This window comes from Giraffa tippelskirchi, chromosome 2 (genome assembly GCF_054371585.1).
Source record: "Giraffa tippelskirchi isolate mGirTip1 chromosome 2, T2T-mGirTip1v1.2.pri, whole genome shotgun sequence".
Lineage (NCBI taxonomy): Eukaryota > Metazoa > Chordata > Mammalia > Artiodactyla > Giraffidae > Giraffa > Giraffa tippelskirchi.
The window spans coordinates 183,610,114-183,631,359 of NC_137276.1; the positions used below are offsets into that span (position 1 = coordinate 183,610,114).

The 21,246-nt window shown below is 37.3% G+C and overlaps 1 protein-coding gene across 6 annotated transcripts in view; it reads right to left on the minus strand.

The window, feature by feature from the left end:
- Positions 1-13,424: 13,424 nt before the first annotated feature.
- ALCAM (activated leukocyte cell adhesion molecule) overlaps positions 13,425-21,246 on the minus strand; it is a 225,494-nt gene continuing 217,672 nt past the window's right edge. For all 6 annotated transcript variants that reach the window (XR_014069082.1, XR_014069078.1, XM_081542946.1 and 3 more), the window contains 2 exons: positions 17,388-17,503; positions 13,425-15,852 (listed from right to left, as the gene is read on the minus strand). Coding sequence is in view for 4 of the 6 variants with exons in the window: in XM_081542946.1 (XP_081399072.1) it covers positions 17,416-17,503 (88 nt within the window). In the remaining 2 variants the exon portion in view is untranslated. The remainder of the gene's footprint in view (positions 15,853-17,387; positions 17,504-21,246) is intronic.

Consider the following 21,246-nt stretch of genomic DNA (forward strand, 5'->3'; position numbering starts at 1 on the left):
GCTCTCTGATAATATGTTTTCTTAAAGAATTTAATAATTTATATTGAGCCTCTATGATGTTGAGTTCCTCATTTATTTCTTAGTAGTACAGAGCTTATGCTATTAGATATACTCTTGTAAGTTTTATTGCAACTATTGAGTCTAATATGTGCTATTAATATTGTACTTCTTTGTTACATTTATGAATGCTTCCCATCAAAGTACCATGAATATCTTTACACCATAGCTATTTCCTATTTGACAAATATTTTGTAGTTCTTCAAACAATTCCTTTTATGATAAATAAATCCTATATCTTCTCTTACAGGATTATGGGGTACAGTATCCCACAATGTGTGTGTGTGTGTGCGTGTGTGATCAAGCGCACTAATGGGTACGTGAAAAATGGGTATTTGCAATTGAATATCTTTGCTTTCACTCAGCTGCTTGGCTACTACAAGCGTAAACCTTTTCCTGAACTAACTAATAAAAAGAGACAAGACAGATAACTTGAGAATGAAATCTGCCTTTGGAGTCTTATGTCTGTGTGTTTGTTTTCTGATAAATATTTGTGCATTTGAGGAACATTTATAAGAAAAATATGAGATAGGATATTTTGGGAAGAAAAAGAAATTGGATTGGAACAGGTAAAGAGGGGAAAAATGAACTCCAGTTTTCTGACTTTATGTTTCTATTGTTTTTAAATGAATTTTTATTTAGAAGCTTAGATAAGAAATATACATTCTATGTTTAACCAAAGTAATTTCTATTGTTAAAATATGATAATTGTAAAGCCAAATCTACTGTACTTTTTAAAATAGTAGAGTTAGTTCCATTTTATTCCTTAGACATGTAACAAGAAACTAACATTTATATAATAATTTGTTGTTTTCAAAGCAGTTTTCACATATTTATTATCATATTACTCTGAATATGAGTAGCATTAGTTACCAGAGAGAACAAGTAGGATATTCAAGGCAAATGTATCTTTTTGGCAACCTCTCTGAGCATAGAGAGATGTATATTCTTACAACAGAGATGATAAACAATATAGTAAATAGAACTAGACTTGGGTGTTTTGAGCATAAGTCCTAGGTCAGCCATACCAGGTGTGTGTGATTGTAGACAAAATTATTTACAGTGTCTTCATCTGTAAGATGGGGATAGCACCTCCTGTAGCAGAATGTTGGATTCAAATGAAACAGTATAAATAAAGCATCAATATAGTTCATGTCTCATAATAGGTAATTAGTATATGATAGCACATGTGTGTTTAAAATGTTGTGTGGTGCACTTGAGAAAAAGGTGAAATTCATTGTTTTGAGGAAATGTCATATAGATATCAATTAGGTCTAACTGGTCCATTGTATCCTTTAAAGTTTGTGTTTCCTTGCTAATTTTCTGTTTGGTTGATCTATCCATAGGTATGAGTGGGGTATCAAAGTCTCCCACTATTATTCTGTTACTGTCAGTTTCCCCTTTCATACTTGTTAGCAGTTGCCTTACATATTGCGGTGCTCCTATGTTGAGTGCATATATATTTATAATTGTTATATCTTCTTCTCGGATTGAACCTTTGATCATTATGTAGTGTCCTTCTTTGTCTCTTTTCATGGCCTTTATTTCAAAGTCTATTTTATCTGATATGAGTATTGCTACTCCTGCTTTCTTTTGGTCTCCATTTGCATGAAATGTCTTTTTCCAGGCCTTCACTTTCAGTCTGTATGTGTCCCTTGTTTTGAGGTGGGTCTCTTGTAGAGAGCATATATAGACATCTTGTTTTTGTATCCATTCAGCCAGTCTTTGTCTTTTGGTTGGGGCATTCAACCCATTTACATTTAAGGCAATAATTGATAAGTATGATCCTGTTGCCATTTATTTTGTTGTTTTGGGTTTGAGTATATAAACCTTTTCTGTGTCTCCTGTCTAGAGAAGATCCTTTGGCATTTGTTGAAGAGCTGGTGTGGTGGTGCTGAATTCTCTCAGCTTTTGCTTGTCTGTAAGTTTTTGATTTCTCCTTCATATTTGAATGAGATCCTTGCTGGGTATAGTAATCTGGGTTGTAGGTTTTTCTCTTTCATCACTTAAAGTATGTCCTGCCATTCCCTTCTGGCCTGAAGAGTTTCTATTGAAAGATCAGCTGTTATCCTTATGGGGATCCCCTTGTGTGTTATTTGTTGCTTTTCCCTTGCTGCTTTTAATATTTGCTCTTTGTGTTTGATCTTCATTAATTTGATTAATACGTGTCTTGGGGTGTTTCACCTTGGGTTTATCCTGTTTGGGACTCTCTGGGTTTCTTGGACTTGGGTGACTATTTCCTTCCCCATTTATGGAAGTTTTCAACTATTATCTCCTCAAATATTTTCTCATACCCTTTCTTTTTGTCTTCTTCTTCTAGGACTAATATGATTCAAATATTGGGGCATTTAACATTGTCCCAGAGGTCTCTGAGGTTGTCTTCATTTCTTTTAATTCTTTTTTCCCTTCTGCTTCATTTATTTCCACCATTCTATCTTCCACCTCACTAATCCTATCTCTGTCTCAGTTATTCTACTGTTGGTTCCCTCCAGAGTGCTTTTGATCTTAGTCATTGCATTATTCATTATTGATTGACTCTTATTTCTTCTGAAAAAGTGAAAGTGAAGTCACTCAGTCGTGTCTGACTCTTTGTGATCCCATGGACTGTAGCCTACCAGGCTCCTCCGTCTGTGGGATTTTCCAGGCAAGAGTACTGGAGTGGGTTGCCATTTCCTTCTGCAGGGGATCTTCTCAGCCAAGGGATCAAACCCAGGTCTCCTGCATTGCAGGCAGACTCTTTACCATCTGAGCCACCAGGGAACAATTATTTCTTCTAGGTCCTTGTTAAACATTTCTTGCATCTTCTCAATCCTGGTCTCTAGTCTATTTATCTGTAACTCCATTTTGTTTTCAAGATTTTGTATCATCTTTACTATCATTATTCTGAATTTTTTTCAGGTAGACTCCCTATCTCCTACTCTTTGGTTTGGTTTAGTGGGCACTTACCATGTTCCTTTACCTGCTGAATATTTCTCTGTCTTTTCATCTTGCTTAGGTTTCTGTGTTTGGATTGGTCTTTCTGTAGGCTGAAAGTTTGTGGTTCTTCTTTATTGTGGAACTTGCTCCCTGTGGGTGGGGTTGGACTAGTGGCTTGTCAAGGTTTCTTGGTTAGGGGAGCTAGCATCTGTGTCTGGAGGGTGGAGTTGGGCCTCTTCCCTCCGGAGTGTAATTAAGGGTCCAGCAGTGAGTTTTGGGGTGTATATGGGTTTGGCATGGCTTTGGGCAGCCTGTATTTTACTGCTCAGGGCTGTGTTCCTGTGTTGCTGGAGAATTAATGTAGTATGTCTTGCTCTGGAACTTGTTGGCTCTTGGGTGGAGCTTGGTTTCAGTGTAGGTATGTAGGCTTTTGGATGAGCTCTTGTCTATTAATGTTCCCTGGAATCAGGAGTTCTCTGGTGTTCTCAAGTTTTGGATTTAAGCCTCCTGCCTCTGGCTTTCAGTACTATTCTTACAGTAGCCTCAAGACTTCCCCAACCATACAGCACAGATGATAAAACATCTAGGTTGATGGTGAAAAAATTCTCCACAGTGAGGGACACCCAGAGAGGTTCACAGAGTTACATGGAGAAGAAAAAAGGGAGGACGGAGATAGAGCTGACCAGGAGGAGAAAAGGGGAAGTCGAAAGGGGAGAGACCAATCTAGCCAGTAATAAGTTCCCTAAGTGTTCTCCACAGCCCAGAACACCCAGAGATTCACAGAGTTAAGTAGAGAAGAGAAGGGGGGGGGGGGAAATAGAGGTGACCTGAGGAGAAAAGGGAGAGTCAAAACAGAAGAGTAATCAAGCCAGTAATCACACTTCTAAGTTAAAATGGATACTGAAGATTAGATTGTTAAAGGTACAAAATTGATAACAAATACCAAAGAGCAAAAATTAAAGATCTAGAGTAGAGGTTAGACTCTCAAAAATATAATACTAAAAATACAAAACAAAATCAATCACAAAAATGATTAAAAATATGAAATTTGCTTTAAAAATAGGGTCTTTTTTTTTGCAAGGTAATAGTAGATTATAAAAATGAAAATTAAAGGAATAATAAAGAACTTAAAAATAAAAAAAATTTAAAATGAGAAGAGTAAAAATATATCTACGAATTTCTCTGGAGCCATTGTGGGCAGTGTGGGGTCAGTTCAGGACATTTCACCCCAAAACAATGAATTTCACCTTTTTCTCAAGTGCACATGGAGACTTCTCCAGGATAGATCACATCCTGGGCCATAAATTTAGCCTTTGTAAATTCAAAAAAATTGAAATTATCTCAAGCATCTTTTCTGATCACAATGCAGTAAGAATGCAGGAAAAAAAAATATTAAAAGTACAAACATATGGAGGCTAAATAACACACTTCTGAATAACCAACAAATCACAGAAGAAATCAAAAAAGAAATCAAAATATGCATAGAAACGAATGAAAATGAAAACACAACAACCCAAAACCTATGGGATTCAGTAAAAGCAGTGCTAAGGGGAAGTTTCATAGCAATACAAGCCTACCTCAAGAAACAGGAGATAAATCAAATAAATAACCTAACTCTACACCTAAAGCAACTAGAAAAGGAAGAAATGAAGAACCCCAGGGTTAGTAGAAGGAAAAAAATCACAAAAATTAGGGCAAAAATAAATGTAAAAGAGACAAAAGACACCATAGCAAAAATCAACAAAAGTAAAAGTTGGTTCCCAAAGAAAGGCAATACCAAAGAATGCACAAACTACTACACAATTGCACTCATCTCACACGCTAGTAAAGTAATGCTCAAAATTCTCCAAGCCAGGCTTCAGCAATACGTGAACCGTGAACTTCCAGATGTTCAAGCTGGTTTTAGAAAAGGCAGAGGAACCAGAGATCAAATTGCGAATATCCACTGGATCATCAAAAAAGCAAGAGAGTACCAGAAAAACGTCTATTTCTGCTTTATTGACTATGCCAAAGCCTTTGACTAAGAGGATCACAATAAACTGTGGAAAATTCTGAAAGAGATGGGAATACCAGACCATCTGACCTGTCTGTTGAGAAACCTGTATGCAGGTCAGGAAGCAACAGTTAGAACTGGACATGGAAAAACAGACTAGTTCCAAATAGGAAAAGGAGTATGTCAAGGCTGTCTATTGTCATCCTGCTTATTTAACTTATATGCAGAGTACAGCATGAGAAACGCTGGGCTGGAAGCAACACAAGCTGGAATCAAGATTGCTAGGAGAAATATCAATAAACTCAGATATGCAGATGACACCACCTTTATGGCAGAAAGTGTAGAAGAACTAAAGAGCCTCTTGATGAAAGTGAAAGAGGAGAATGAAAAAGTTGGCTTAAAACTCAACGTTCAGAAAACTAAGATCATGGCATCTGGTCCCATCACATCATGGGATATAGATGGGGAAACAGTGGAAACAGTGTCAGACTTTATTTTTTTGGGCTCCAAGATCACTGCTGATGGTGATTGCAGCCATGAAATTAAAAGACGCTTACTTCTTGGAAGGAAGGTTATGGCCAACCTAGATAGCGTATATAAAAGCAGAGACATTACTTTGCCAACAAAACTCCGTTTAATCAAGGCTATGGTTTTTCCAGTAGTCATGTATGGATGTGAGAGTTGGACGGTGAAGAAAGCTGAGTGCCGAAGAATTGATGCTTTTGAACTGTGGTGTTGGAGAAGACTCTTGAGAGTCCCTTGGACTGCAAGGAGATCCAAACAATCCATCCTAAAGGAGATCAATCCTGGGTGTTCATTGGAAGGACTGATGTTGAAGCTGAAACTCCAATACTTTGGCCACTTCATGCGAAGAGTTGACTCGTTGGAAAAGACCCTAATGCTGGGTAGGATTGAGGCCAGGAGGAGAAGGGGACGACAGAGGATGAGATGGTTGGATGGCATCACCGACTCAATGGACATGGGTTTGGGTAGACTCCGGGAGTTGGTGATGGACAGAGAGGCCTGGCGTGCTGCAATTCATGGGGTCGCAAAGAGTCGCAATTCATGGGGGACACGACTGAGCGACTGAACTGAACTGAAAGGCTGGTTCTTCGAGAAGATAAATAAAATAGACAAACCATTAGCCAGACTCATCAAGAAACAAAGGGAGAAGAATCAAATCAACAAAATTAGAAATGAAAATGGAGAAATCACAACAGACAACACAGTAATACAAAGAATCATAACAGACTACTATCAGCAACTATATGGCAATAAAATGGACAACGTGGAAGAAATATATGAATTCTTAGAGTATAACCTTCCAAAACTGAAAGAGGAAGAAATAAAAACTCTTAACAGACCCATCACAAGCACAGAAATCAAAACTGTAATCAAAAATCTTCCAACAAACAAAAGCCCAGGACCAGATGGCTTCACAGTTGAATTTGACCAAAAATTTAGAGAAGAGCTAACACCTATCCTACTAAAATTCTTCCAGAAAATTGTAGAGGAAGGTAAAGTCCCAAATTCATTCTATGAGGCCAACATCACCCTAATAGCAAAACCAGACAATAATACCACAAAAAAAAAAAACTACAGGCCAATCTCATCACATGGACCACAGCCTTGTCTAACTCACTGAAACTGGCCATCCCATGTAGGGCTACCCAAGACGGACAGGTCTTGGTGGAGAGGTCTGACAAAATGTGGTCCACTGGAGGAGGGGATGGCAAACCACTTAAGTATTCATGTTTTGAGAACACCATGAATAGTATGAAAAGGCAAAAAGATAGGACACTGAAAGATGAACTCCCCAAGTTGGTAGGTGTCCACTTTGCTACTGGATATCAGTGGAGAAATAACTCCAGAAAGAATGAAGAGACAGAGCCAAAGCAAAAACAACATCCAGTAGTGGATGTGACTGGTGATAGAAGCAAGGTTCGATGCTGTAAAGAGCAATACTGCATAGGAACCTGGAATGTTAGGTCCATGAATCAAGGCAAACTGGAAGTGGTCAAACAGGAGATGACAAGAGTGAATGTTGACATTTTAGGAATCAGTGAACTAAGATGTACTGGAATGGATGAATTTAACTCAGACGACCATTATATCAACCACTGTGGTCAAGAATCCCTTAGAAGAAATGGAGTAGCCATCATAGTCAACAAAAGAGTCCGAAAAGCAGTACTTGCATGCAATCTGAAAAATGACAGAATGATCTCTGTTTGTTTCCAAGGCAAACCATTCAATATCACAGTAATCCAAGTCTATGTCCTGATCAGTCATGCTGAATAAGCTGAAGTTGAACGGTTCTATGAAGACCTACAAGACCTTTTAGAACTAACACTCCAAAAAGATGCCCTTTTCATTATAGGGGACTGGAATACAAAAGTAGGAAGTCAGGAAACACCTGGAGTAACAGGCAAATTTAGCCTTGGAGTACAGAATGAAGCAGGGCAAAGGCTAACAGAGTTTTGCCAAGAGAATGCACTGGTCATAGCAAACACTCTCTTCCAACAACACAAGAGAAGACTCTACACATGGACATCACCAGATGGTCAACACTGAAATCAGATTGATTAATATTCTTTGCAGCCAAAGATGGAGAAGCTCTATACAATCAGCAAAAACAAGACCGGGAGTGGACTGTGGCTCAGATCATGAACTCCTTACCGCCAAATTCAGACTTAAATTGAAGAAAATAGGGGAAACCACTAGACCATTCAGATATGACCTAAGTCAATTCCCTTACAATTATACAGCGGAAGTGAGAAATAGACTTAAGGGACTAGATCTTATAGACAGAGTGCCTGATGAGCTCTGGACGGAGGTTTGTGACACTGTACAGGACACAAGGAGCAAGACCATCCCCAAGAAAAAGAAATGCAAAAAACGAAATGGTTGTCTGAGGAGACCTTACAAATAGCTGTGAAAAGAAGAGAAGTGAAAAGCAAAGGAGAAAAGGAAAGATATACCCATTTGAATGCAGAGTTCCGAAGAATAGCAAGGAGATCTAAGAAAGCCTTCCTCAGGGATCCATGCAAAGAAATAGAGGAAAACAACAGAATGGGAAAGACTAGCGATCTCTTCAAGAAAATTAGAGATACCAAGGGAATATTTCATGCAAAAATGAGCTCAATAAAGGACAGAAATTGTAGAGATCTAACAGAAGCAGAAGATACTAAGAAGAGGTGGCAGGAATACACAGAAGAACTGTACAGATAACATCTTCATGACCCAGATAATTATGCTGGTGTGATCACTCACCTAGAGCCAGACATCATGGAATGTAAAGTCAAGAGGGCCTTAGGAAGCATCACTGTGAACAACGCTAGTGGAAGTGATGTAATTCCAGTTGAGCTATTTCAAATCCTAAAAGATGATACTTTGAAAGTGCTGCACTCAATATGCCATCAAATTTGGAAAACTCAGCAGTGGCCACAGGACTGGAAAAGGTCAGTTTTCATTCCAATCCCAAAGAAAGGCAATGCCAAAGAATGCTGTAACAATTGCACAACTGCACTCATCACACACGCTAGTAAAGTAATGGTAAAAATTCTCCGAGCCAGGCTTCAGCAATATGTGAACCATGAACTTCTAGATGTTCAAGATTGTTTTAGATAAGGCAGAGGGACCAGAGATCAAATTGCCAACATCTTCTGGATCATCGAAAAAGCAAGAGAGTTCCAGAAAAACATCTATTTCTGCTTTATTGACTATGCCAAAGCCTTTGACTGTGTGGATCACCACAAAGTGTGGAAAATTCTTCAAGAGATGGGAATACCAGACCGCCTTATCTGTCTCCTGAGAAATCTGTATGCAGGTCAAGAAGCAACAGTTAGAACTGGACATGGAACAACAGACTGGTTCCAAATAGGAAAAGGAGTACATCAAGGCTGTATATTGTCACCCTGCTTATTTAATTATATGCAGAGTATATAATAGAAATGCTGGGCTGGAGGAAGCATAAGCTCAAATCAAGATTGCTGGGAGAAATATCAATAACCTCAGATATGCAGATGACACCACTCTTATGGCAGAAAGTGAAGAAGAACTAAAGAGCCTCTTGATGCAAGTGAAAGAGGAGAGGGAAAAAGTTGGCTTAAAGCTCAACATTCAGTAAAGTAAGATCATGGCATCCAGTCCCATCACTTCATGACAAATAGACGGGGAAACAGTGGAAACCTTGGCTGACTTTATTTTTGGGGGCTCCAAAATCACTGCATATTGTGACTGCAGCCATGAAATTAATAGACACTTACTCCTTGAAAGTAAAGTTATGACCAACCTAGATAGCATATTAAAAAGCAGAGACATTACTTCAAGCAGTCCATCCTACAGGAGATCAGTCCTGGGTGTTCATTGGAAGGACTGATGTTGAAGCTGAAACTCCAATACTTTGGCCATCTGATGCAAAGAGCTGACTCATTTGAAAAGACCCTGATGCTGGGAAATATTGAGGGCACGAGGAGAAGGGGATGACAGAGGATGAGATGGTGGGATGTCATCACTGACTCAATGGAGATGAGTTTGAGTAAACTCCGGGCGTTGTTGATGGACCGGGAGGCCTGGCCTGGTGTGCTCCATGGGGTCACAAAGAGTTGGAGAAAACTGAGTGACTGAACTGAACTAAAGAGAACAAGACAATATCACTGAAGAACATAGATGCAAAAATATTCAAGAAAATTCTAGCAAACAGAATCCAACAACATATTAAAAAGATCATGCATTATGAGTAAGTAGGCTTTATCCCAGGTATGTACGGATTCTTCAGTGTTCACAAATGAATCAATGTGATACACCACATTAACAAATTGAAAGATAAAAACCATATGGTTATCTCAGTAGATGCAGAGAAAGCCTTTGACAACATTGAACATCCATTTATGATCAAAACCCTCCAGAAAGCAGGCATAGAAGGAACATACCTCAACATAATAAAAGTCATATATGATAAACCCACAGCAAACATGATCCTCAATGGTGAAAAATTGAAATCATTTCCCCTAAAATCAGGAACAAGACAAGGATACCCACTTCACCACTACTATTCAACATAGTTTTGGAAGGTTAGCCACAGCAGTCAGAGAAGAAAAAGAAATAAAAGGAATCCAGATTGGAAAAGAATAAGTAACACTCTCACTGTTTGCAGATGATATGATCCTCTACATAGAAAACCGTAAGGATACCACCAGAAAATTACTAGAGCTAATCAATGAATATAATAAAGTTGCAGGATATAAAATTAATACACAGAAATCCCTTGCATTCTTCTACACTAACAATGAGAAAACAGAAAGAGAAATTAAGGAAACAATTCCATTCACCATTTTAATGAAAAGAATAAAATACTTAGGAATAAATCTACGTAAAGAAACAAAAGAGTTATATATATAACTATATAACTATATATAGAAAACTATAAACACTGATGAAAGATATCAAGATTTCTTAGATGGTGTATACCATGTTCATGGATTGGAAGAATCAATATAGTGAAAATGAGTATACTACCCAAAGCAATCTATAGACTCAATGCAATGCAATGCAATCTCTGTCAAGCTACCAACGGTATTTTTCACAGAACTAGAACAAATAATAATAATAATTCCACAGTTTGTATAGAAATACAAAAAACTTTCAATAGCCAAAGCAATCATGAGAAAGAAGAATGGAACTTGAGGAATCAACCTGCCTGACTTCAGACTATACTACAAAGGTACAATCATCAAGGCAGTATGGTACTGGCACAGAGACAGAAATATAGATCAATGGAACAAAATAGAAAGCCCAGAGATAAATCCACTTAGGCTTCCCTGGTGGCTCAGATGGTAAAGCATCTGTCTGCAATGCAGGAGACCCAGGTTCGGTCCCTGGGTTGGGAACATCCCCTGGAAAAGGAAATAGCAACCCACTCCAGTACCCTTGCCTGGAAAATTCCATGGACAGAGGAGCCTGGTAGACTACAGTCCATGGGGTCGCAAAGAGTCGGACATGACTTAGCGACTTCACGTTTGTTCGTTCATTGATGGACACCTTATCTTTGACAAAGGAGGCAAGAATATACAATGGAGGAAAGACAATCTCTTTAACAAATGGTGTTGGGAAAATTGGTCAACCACCTGTAAAAGAATGAAACTAGAACACTTTCTAACACCATACACAAAAATAAACTCAAAATGAATTAAAGATCTAAACGTAAGACCAGAAACTATAAAACTCCTAGAGGAAAACATAGGCAAAACACTCTCCGACATAAACCACAGCAGGATCCTCTCTGATCCACTTCCCAGAATATTGGAAATAAAAGCAAAAATAAACAAATAGGACCTAATTAAACTTAAAAGCTTTTGCACAACGAAGGGAACTATAAGCAAGGTGAAAAGACAGCCTTCAGAATGGGAGAAAATAATAGCAAATGAAGCAACTGACAAAGCATTAATCTCAAAAATATACAAGTGGCTCATGCAGCTCAATACCAGAAAAATAAACGACGAAATCAAAAAATGGGCCAAAGAACTAAACAGACATTTCTCCAAAGAAGACATACAGATGGCTAACAAATACATGAAAAGATGCTCAACATCACTCATTATCAAAGAATTGCAAATCAAAACTACAATGAGGTACCATCTCACACTGGTCAGAATGGCTGCTATCAAAAAGTCTACAAAGAATAAATGCTGGAGAGGGTGTGGAGAATGGGAACCCTCTTACACTTTTGGTGGGAATGCAAACTAGTACAGCCACTATGGAGAATAGTGTGGAGATTCCTTAAAAAACTGGAAAGAGAACTGCCATACGACCCAGCAATCCCACTGCTGGGCATACACACCGAGGAAACCAGAATTGAAAGAGACACGTGTATCCCAATGTTAATCGCAGCCCTGTTTACAATAGCCAGGACATGGAAGCAACCTAGATGTCCATAGGCAGACAAATGGATAAGAAAGCTGTGGTACGTATACACAATGGAATATTACCCAGCTATTAAAAAGAGCACATTTGAATCCGTTTTAATGAGGTGGATGAAACTGGAGCCTATTATACAGAGTGAAATAAGTCAGAAAGAGAAACACCCAAACAGTATATTAATGCATATATATGGAATTTAGAAAGATGGTAACAATGACCCTATATGCAAGATAACAAAAGAGACACAGATATAAAGAACAGACTTGGATCTGTGGGAGAAGGTGAGGGTGGGATGATTTGAGAGAATAGCATTGAAACATGTATATTACCATATGTGAAATAGATCACCGGTCCACGTTCAATGCATGAAACAGGGCACTCAAAGCTGGTGCACTGGGACAACCCTGAGGGATAGGATGGGGAGTGAGGTGGGTGGGGGGATTCAGGATGGGGGACACATGTACACCCATGGCTGATTCATGTCAATGTATGGCAAAAACCACTACAATATTGTAAAGTAATTGGCTTCCAATTAAAAAAAGTTATGTGGTACATGTATATGTGATTTATATATGTATGTGTGCATGTAGGAAGTAGTTAAAAATGTGACATGATAGATATAAATTTAAATACAAAAGTGTTTGAACACACATTATATAGCTACATATATAATTTCTAATATATCATATTAAAATATTATAATATTTGTCTATTTAGTCATTTGACTATCTTGGAATAATCCTTTATAGATGGTATAACCAGTTCATGTACCAATTAATATTTCTTAGTTTTACATATCATGAAAAGGAGGATCTCTTTATTAAAGAAATGTGGGAACTATAATAGATTCTGTGAGCCCAGCCTTTAGAATCAGATCTGGTTTGATACCTGACTTACCTATATAGAAGCTAAATGTACTCAGGAGGTATAGTGTCTCTCTAAACCTTAGTTTTCTTCTATTAAATGGGGGATATTTAATACTACTTATAACTGTTAAGGATTAAATAAGATAATATATAGATGGACAGAGCTCACAGTATGGGCTCAATAAATATTAATTACTTTCTCTGGTATGCTGCAGTCCATGGAGTCACAAAGAGTCAGACACTACTGAGCGACTGAAATGAACTGAACTTTCTCTGACACATATAGTTAGCTTCACCTTATTTTGAGGGGGAGGCATTTCTAGGTTCATTCCTAGGTAATGTCAAATGGTATGCTGAATGGAGTGTTAGAGAGAAAGGGAAGAAACCGGCAAGGGTCCTCTTAATTCAGTTCCGAGGACAGCCACATGGGACACCCACAGTAAGCATGATCCCATGGTTGAAAATGGAGACACACATTATAGAAATCACCACTTGTGAAATCGAAGACTGGCTGAAGTGGCCCACCTGACATTATAAGAGGGCAGAGACAATTTTATTTTGCTGCGTTACGTCTCCAGGGAGATGGGGACTTACAATGAGTTTTCCACTCCATAATAAAGACAACTACTTTCTATGCATTCACATCCTAGTTTAGACAAGAGGCAGACCAGCTGTGAGAGACGTGAAGACATATTTCAGTTTTATTATTTTAGGTATAGATGGGTATGTTAATCCATTTCCACATACAATTCCTGTAATCACAGATAGGGAGTGAACCTTGAACTGGCAAAACCTGTCTCCTGTCGTCAAAGAGTTAAGTTGGAAAGATGGAACCTCAAAGTTGAGAAGTGGTGTATCATCTTCATTCCCAGCCTTGCTGTGCTGATGGCTGCCGGGACACACACAAACTTTCCTTTTTATCCAGGCATTGATCCACTGATAACAATGTTGTCTCTTTCTTCCCCCTGGCAAACTTTCTGCTTTCAGTCCATAGCTCAGTTTCCCATGTTCTGCTCACTAGGTTCTGACAGCTGTTTTCAGACTTAACCACAGAAGCCAGGAAATAATTGTAGTATAAAACTCTCTATTGTCACATTGCTTCTTTCTGCAAATATATCTCAGGAGTTAAACTTTGAACCTTTGATCTCTCACACCAAAAGAAAAAAAATATTTATATGAAAGTAACTTAATTCTAGTGTTCATGGTTTATTATGGAAAGGAGGTGTTTAAAATTTTTAGAATTTTTTTTAACAAAATTCTAAGATAAAAGAAAAAAAGAAATCACAGTATTTACAGAGATAACAGAATGGCATAGCCATGCAGAACAAATAACTTTGGTTTTTCCCCTTTCACTTTGGTTTAAATATTGACCAAGATTCAATTTTTTTCCTGCCAAATAAAACTTCAATAAATCAAAGTTTAGAGGCAAAAATAACATATTTTTTCCCCCCGTCATATTTTATACAGCATTGTGTCTAATAGGATATTTTACGTATTTAATTCATACCAATACACTATAGGAAGCTTTTATTAAACTGAGTCACTATTGCTCAGACAGCAAACGGTTTACAAATGTACAACAATGTGTATTTCTAAATAATGCAAAAGTGGCAAAGTATTTATTCCTAATCTTCTTCTGACTTTAATCTTTATTTTTCATTGCCTTCCTAATTAATTATTCCATTAATCTAAAAAACAAACACCAGTTTTCCTTTCCTCCCAAAGATCACAGTTCTATACCTGGAAATCTGATGTTCATTTTTTTTTTTGATAAATTTATGTAAGTCCTGGGACAAAAACGGCCATGCCATGTTCTCCCAGAAACCAGGCTTCTGCTTGAAAGAGCAAAGTTTAAAAGTCTAGTCACAAGTAGCTATTGGCCCATATCCAGTCTACCTCAAAAAGTTTTCATTTAACACTACCATCCTATAGAGTTCCTCCAGCATAAAACATGTTTATAAAGTTACAAATTTGAATGTAACTAAAGATACATAGACATTTTATTATTACACTTTAACATACTGCTTGATAAATTATGTACCAGTTAAAAACACTAAATGATCTCAAGGTGCATTCAATATCTGTAGCGTAGTTAACAAAAACACACACGAAAAAAATATATATTCTATATTCTGTGGAAAATAACACAGCTCTGATAATGATCACTGTTAAAAATCTCCAATTCTGACTGATACCTTTTTTTTAAAGGAAATAGGTATAATTTTAAGGCAGTGGATAACCCAAAGGATTTAACTCCAATTTTAAGTTCCAGTGATTTACATTGTAACCTATGAAAATGGGAATGCTAGCCATGAGTTTTCCAAACTGTCTCTCACACATTGACTTGTTTTTTATTTTGACAGAAAATAATTTACTAGCAGGTGTCTCTAAAGGTAAATGCTACCCAAGTTCTGTGTGATTTATTTTTTCAGAACAGGCAAAAGCATCAGTTTGGGAGTACTCTTTATTATTATGTGTGTGTCCGTATGTGTGTGTGATTGCTTCTGAGAGTCAGCTGGCAGCACATTCACAGAAATAGTTCATCTGGTGCTTATCAACCTGACTCTCTGCCTCCTCTTCCCTAGTGATAAAAATCAGTTTTTGATTAGGGCAATGTGTGTCCCCAATCTTCACAAGCTTCCACCTTTGGGATTTAGGTGCTTGTGAGAAAGTTTGGGGGCATTACTGATAGCAATCAGAATCAGAAAGGTACCTGCTCAGATTATTCATATAAACAATTGAAATAAAAACATCACATTATACATCAGATTAACAGCAACTCCCAGAACAAAGCTTACAGTGTATAAAAATAGCTACGTAAAAAATTTACATAAAAGGCAAACCAAAAAGAAATTCTCAGTGCAGACATTTACAGAAAAAAATCAAACCAACACAACATATGACCTATCATCATGGCTACCAAAACTTGTTATTGTTTGTAATTTCATTTCATTGTTTTACTTGAGATAATTCTCTGAAATCCCGTGACAGCTTGGTAGAATGAACTGCTTAATACTTGAACCATGAATTGCTGTCAGTGTCTTTGAATATGTCTTAAATACAATCCACGTTCATGCTTCAATTGTTCTATATAGTTTTTTTCTGAAATTATAAAAAAAAAACATAATTCAGATAAGTTACCATAGCAATCACTTTTCACAATCAGTATATGCTTTATACTAAATGTGATACTTCACAAGAACTTTTTATAAAACCCTATCATCCCTGAACCTAACTGTAACCCCAGGTATTGTTGCAGCTCTTTAACTAACAATTTTTTTTTTTGAATTGTTGAAGGTCTTTATTTTTGGGAAACTTGCTTAATTCTTATGAAAAGTATAAGGTTTTCCAGGAAAATATTTCATTCTGTTTCTCTTCAGGTTAAAAATCTCATTTATCCCTTCAAATCAGACCCCATTTTGTGGGCTCTGTATTCAAGCTCAATTTTCCTTTGAGAATTTACTCTATCTGATTTTGAAGAAAACAGAAGGCAAATGCTATGTTTATAAAGGATTGAGGAATGACTCCTAGAGAAGCATAAATAAAAATCAGGTGGGAATGCTGCATGCTTGGCCTCCAATGGAAGGCAGGACGGGGAAGGAATTCAGTTTTTACTCCTTTCACCCCATCATTTTGAAATTCTGATTTTCAGATTTTAAAAATGTCTTATTTCAGTCATTTTATTTTTCTTTCCTGTGTGCATCCTTCTAATTTCAGTTCCTTCCCTGTTCTCATCTCCTTTATGGGATAAACTTAGGTGACCTACTCAAACTGTTTAACTTGTGGTTTACTTACAATCAACCAAATTTCACTGTGGTTGTTGGGGACTTTTACATATATGAGTAAAGTATGGTAACACTTATTCTCAAGGACATAAAAAATAATTTGTCCAAATGACTTCTCTGTTGGACTGGCTTGAGAGAACATAAATAAAAATAAAATGTTCAAATTGCAAGTGGCAATACCATGGAAACATACCTCTTGGAGACTGTCTTTAAAATCATACTCATATAGCTATTATATATAGATATATGCAATAGATATTTATATATATAATATCAATATGTGCATTATACATGCATATATATGCATATATAGATACACATATATAATATGTACACTATTTGGAAAAGTTGTGTGTACACACATACAAATTTGTTAGTGTTTTCATTAGAATGATTTGAGAAATGGCTGCATAAATACACTGACACTTCAAAGTATATTAAATCCTTGGATTAAAATTTTTATATTTTAAAATTGTTCTCATAATTGCTTTTTAAAGTAAAATGTGAGAATGGCTCTTACCTAACCAAAACATCAATTTATAAAATTAAGCTTTTTGCACTCAGCAAAATTTTTGGCATTAGACTGAAAATGCTCATTGAATGTTAAAATCTATAAATTGAGTTCATTTATCCTGAGGATAATGATTTTCTTGAGGATGGGGAGTCCACTGAGATTCCATTCTTCTGAGAATACCTTTCTGAGTAACCAAAGTTTTCTTTTGAAAAAAATCTCTTCCTGTTTTGAAAGCTGCAATTATAATGCATGTTAATGTCAAGGCCTTCCCTTTCATCACTAGAATGTTTCATATTTTCCTGGGAATTATCTTTGTAAACCTCACACAGCCTACTCACCTGGATGACAAGTGGAATGGTTTCTCTCTTATGCTTCTGTTTTGTGATTGTTTTCTTCCAACTTTTTGTTTTCTTCCATATTACCAAGGTCTTTGTTTACATGTTTTGATGCAGTCCTACAAGAGAATTAAATACACATTATCACATTGACAAACATATTTAACTTTTCTTAAGAGCTGGTTTAAAACTCAACATTCAAAAAACAAAGATCACAGCATTCAGTCCCATCACTTTATAACAAATAGATGGGGAAAGAATGGAAATAGTGACAGACTTTATTTTCTTGGGCTCCAAAATCACCGTGGATGGTGACTGCATCCATGAAATTAAAAGACGCTAGCTCCTTGAAGGAAAAGCTATGACAAACCTAGACAGTATATTAAAAAGCAGACACATTACTTTGCTGACAGAGGTCCATGTAGTCAAAGCTATGGTTTTTCCAGTAATCATGTATGGATGTGAGAGTTGGATCATAAAGAAGGCTGAGAGCCAAAGAACTGATGCTTTCAAACTGTGGTGTTGGAGAAGACTCTTGAGAGTCCCTTGGACTATAAGGAGATCAAACGAGTCAATCCTAAAGGAAATCAACCCTGAATATTTATTGGAGGGACTGAGGTTGAAGCTGCAATACTTTGGCCACCTGATGTGAAAAGCCAATTGATTGGAAAAGATTCTGAAGCTGAGAAATATTGAAGGCAGGAGGTGAAGGGGACAACAAAGGACAAGCAAGATGGTTGGATGGCATCACTGACTCAATGGACATGAGTTTAGGCAAGCTCCAGGAGTTGGTGAAGGACAGGGAAGCCTGTCCCATGCAGACCATGGGGATGCAGAGTCAGACATGACTGAGCACCTGAACGACATTTTTAATATTAGAGTTCACATTAATGTATCTTTGAAAAGCAAATGTTTTACATCAAATACACATATGCCCCTAGGATGAACAGTTCCACATCTGTGAGCCTTGACTGGTAATAGAACACATTCCACTGAAACTACCTGGGACCTGGGGTTGCATTAAATATATGCTAAGAGAAATAGAAGTCATCAGGGAAACCACAGTGATGGTACTTCAAATTATTATTGCTATATAATTCCTAGTAATTGTTATTGTTGTTCAGTTGCTAAGTCATATCTAACTCTGCAATCCCATGGACTGCAGAATGCCAGGCTTCCCTGTCCTTCACTATCTCCTGGAGTTTGCTCCAACTCATGTCTATTGAGTCAGTGATTCCTAGTAATACTTATGTTTTTAAAAATTATATAACACCAGATGTGTTTCTTGATTAAGGAAGCTGGGGTGGAAAATGCCATTTTTCTCTAAAAGTATTGCTATGCTTTAAATAGAATTCTGTAACTTATTTGCTAAGAATCACAACTTAATTGTGTTAATAGTGTTTAACAGTGTATGCTTTACGTCCAAGTGAGATAAAGACATATGGCTCATTCATACTGGGACATTCATTATATTTAGCCTACATTTCAGTTCAGTTCAGTTCAGTCACTCAGTCGTGTCCGACTCTTTGCGACCCCATGAATTGCAGCACGCCAGGCCTCTCTGTCCATCACCAACTCCCAGAGTCTACCCAAACCCACATCCATCGAGTCGGTGATGCCATCCAACCGTCTCATCCTCTGTCGTCCCCTTCTCCTCCTGCCCCCAATCCTTCCCAGCATTAGGGTCTCTTCCAATGAGTCAACTCTTCGCATGAGGTGGCCAAAGTACTGGAGTTTCAGCTTCAACATCAGTCCTTCCAATGAACACCCAGGATTGATCTCCTTTAGGATGGATTGATTGGATCTCCTTGCAGTCCAAGGGACTCTCAAAGAGTCTTCTCCAACACCACAGTTCAACAGCATCAATTCTGCGGCACTCAGCTTTCTTCACTGTCCAACTCTCACATCCATACATGACCACTGGAAAAACCAGAGCCTTGACTAGACGGACTTTTGTTGGCAAAGTAATGTCTCTGCTTTTAAACATGCTATCTAGATTGGCCATAACCTTCCTTCCAAGGAGTAAGCGTCTTTTAATTTCATGGCTGCAATCACCATTAGCAGTGATCTTGGAGCCCAAAAAAATAAAGTCTGACACTGTTTCCACTGTTTAATTTGTGATTAAAAAATTTTTAATTTAGCTTAAACTACAGTCTTCTAAATTGTCCATAAGCAGGAAAGCAGCCTCAAATCCTGCCAACATGACTGAGTCCTATAATATGTGACAGGATAGATATGAATTTACATATATAATATAAAGGTATATATACCATTATATATATACATATATATAATGTAGATGGTATATATATAATGTAGATGGTATATATATAAAATAGATGGTATATATGTATATATAATGTAATGGTATATATATACAACATAGATGGATATATATATATAATTGTATACATATCACAGATTTTTTGAGTTCTACTCTCTTTTTCTAATTAGTTACTTTGTGTGTGTGTGCTCAGTCACATCTGACTCTTTGCAACCCCATGAACTATATCTCACCAGGCTCCTTTGTCTATAGGGTTTTCCCAGCAGGCATACTGGAGTGGGTTGCCACTTCCTCCTCCACGGGATCTTCTTGACCAAGGGATCGAACCCGTATCTCCTGCATTGGCAGGTGGATTCTTACCATTGAACCACCTGGGAAGCTTAATTAGTTACTTAATTAGTAACAAATAAAATCTTAGTAACCTCAATAATGGAGTTTTTTCCAGGTGACTAAGTGGTGATGGACAGGGAGGCCTGGCATGCTGCAGTCTGTGGGGTCGCAAAGAGTCAGACACGACTGAGAGTCTGAACTGAACTGAACTGAAGTGATAAAGAATTCGCTTGCTAATGCAGGTGACCCAGGAGATGTGGGTTCGATCCCTGAGTCAGAAGATCCCCTAGAGGAGGAAGTGGCAACCCACTCTAGTATTCTTGCCTGGAAAATCCCATGGACAGAGGAGCCTGGCGAGCTACAAACCATAGGGTCCCAAAGAAGTTGGATGTGACTGAGCAACTGAGCATGCACACACGCAACCTCAATAAAATCCATAGAAGATAATGTACCCATCGAAAGTGTACAATTAATTTTCAAAAGTGGATGCATGAATGTAACTGGTAACTAGTTCAAGAAACAGAACGGCTTCAGATGCAGAAGTTCCCCATTATACTCCCTTCCAGTCACTGCTACCTCCCCAAATGTTATCACAATCCAGATTTCTCACAGAATGGTTTTATCTGTTTTTATAATTTGCTATAAATGGAATCGTACCACATGTATTCATTTCTGTCTGCCTTTTATTTAAACTCAACTTTGTGATATTCACACATAACATTGCATGTAGTTGTAGCTTGTTTATTCTCATTACTGTATAGCTTGTTACTGGGCTGGTTTATTTCATTGATGATGGACATTCTTGCTCTTTATTTTTTCTGGGATTTCACTTATGTTGATACATAAGTTAGACCTTTACGTGGGTCCCATGTGTCTCTTACTCTCTTAAGCATCCTATTTTTCTCTTTGTGCCTCAACCTCTATGTGTTCTATTGATCTGTATTCTAGTTTGCTTCCCTTGTGTTCTGCTGTGGCCAATCTACTTCTAAATGTATCCACCAGAGACCTATTTTTAATAACCCAAACCCTAACCCTAACCTATTTTAATATATTTTCAGATCTATTTTAATATATATTTTAATATTATATAATGTAATATGGTGGCTTAGACAGTGGCTCAGATGGTAAAGAGTCTGACTACAATACAGGAGAATTATATCATATTTAATATAATATTTTAAAAGATATTTTAAAGTACATTTCAATTTTTGACTCCATCTCCTTTGGCCATCTTTTCTTTCACTTTCA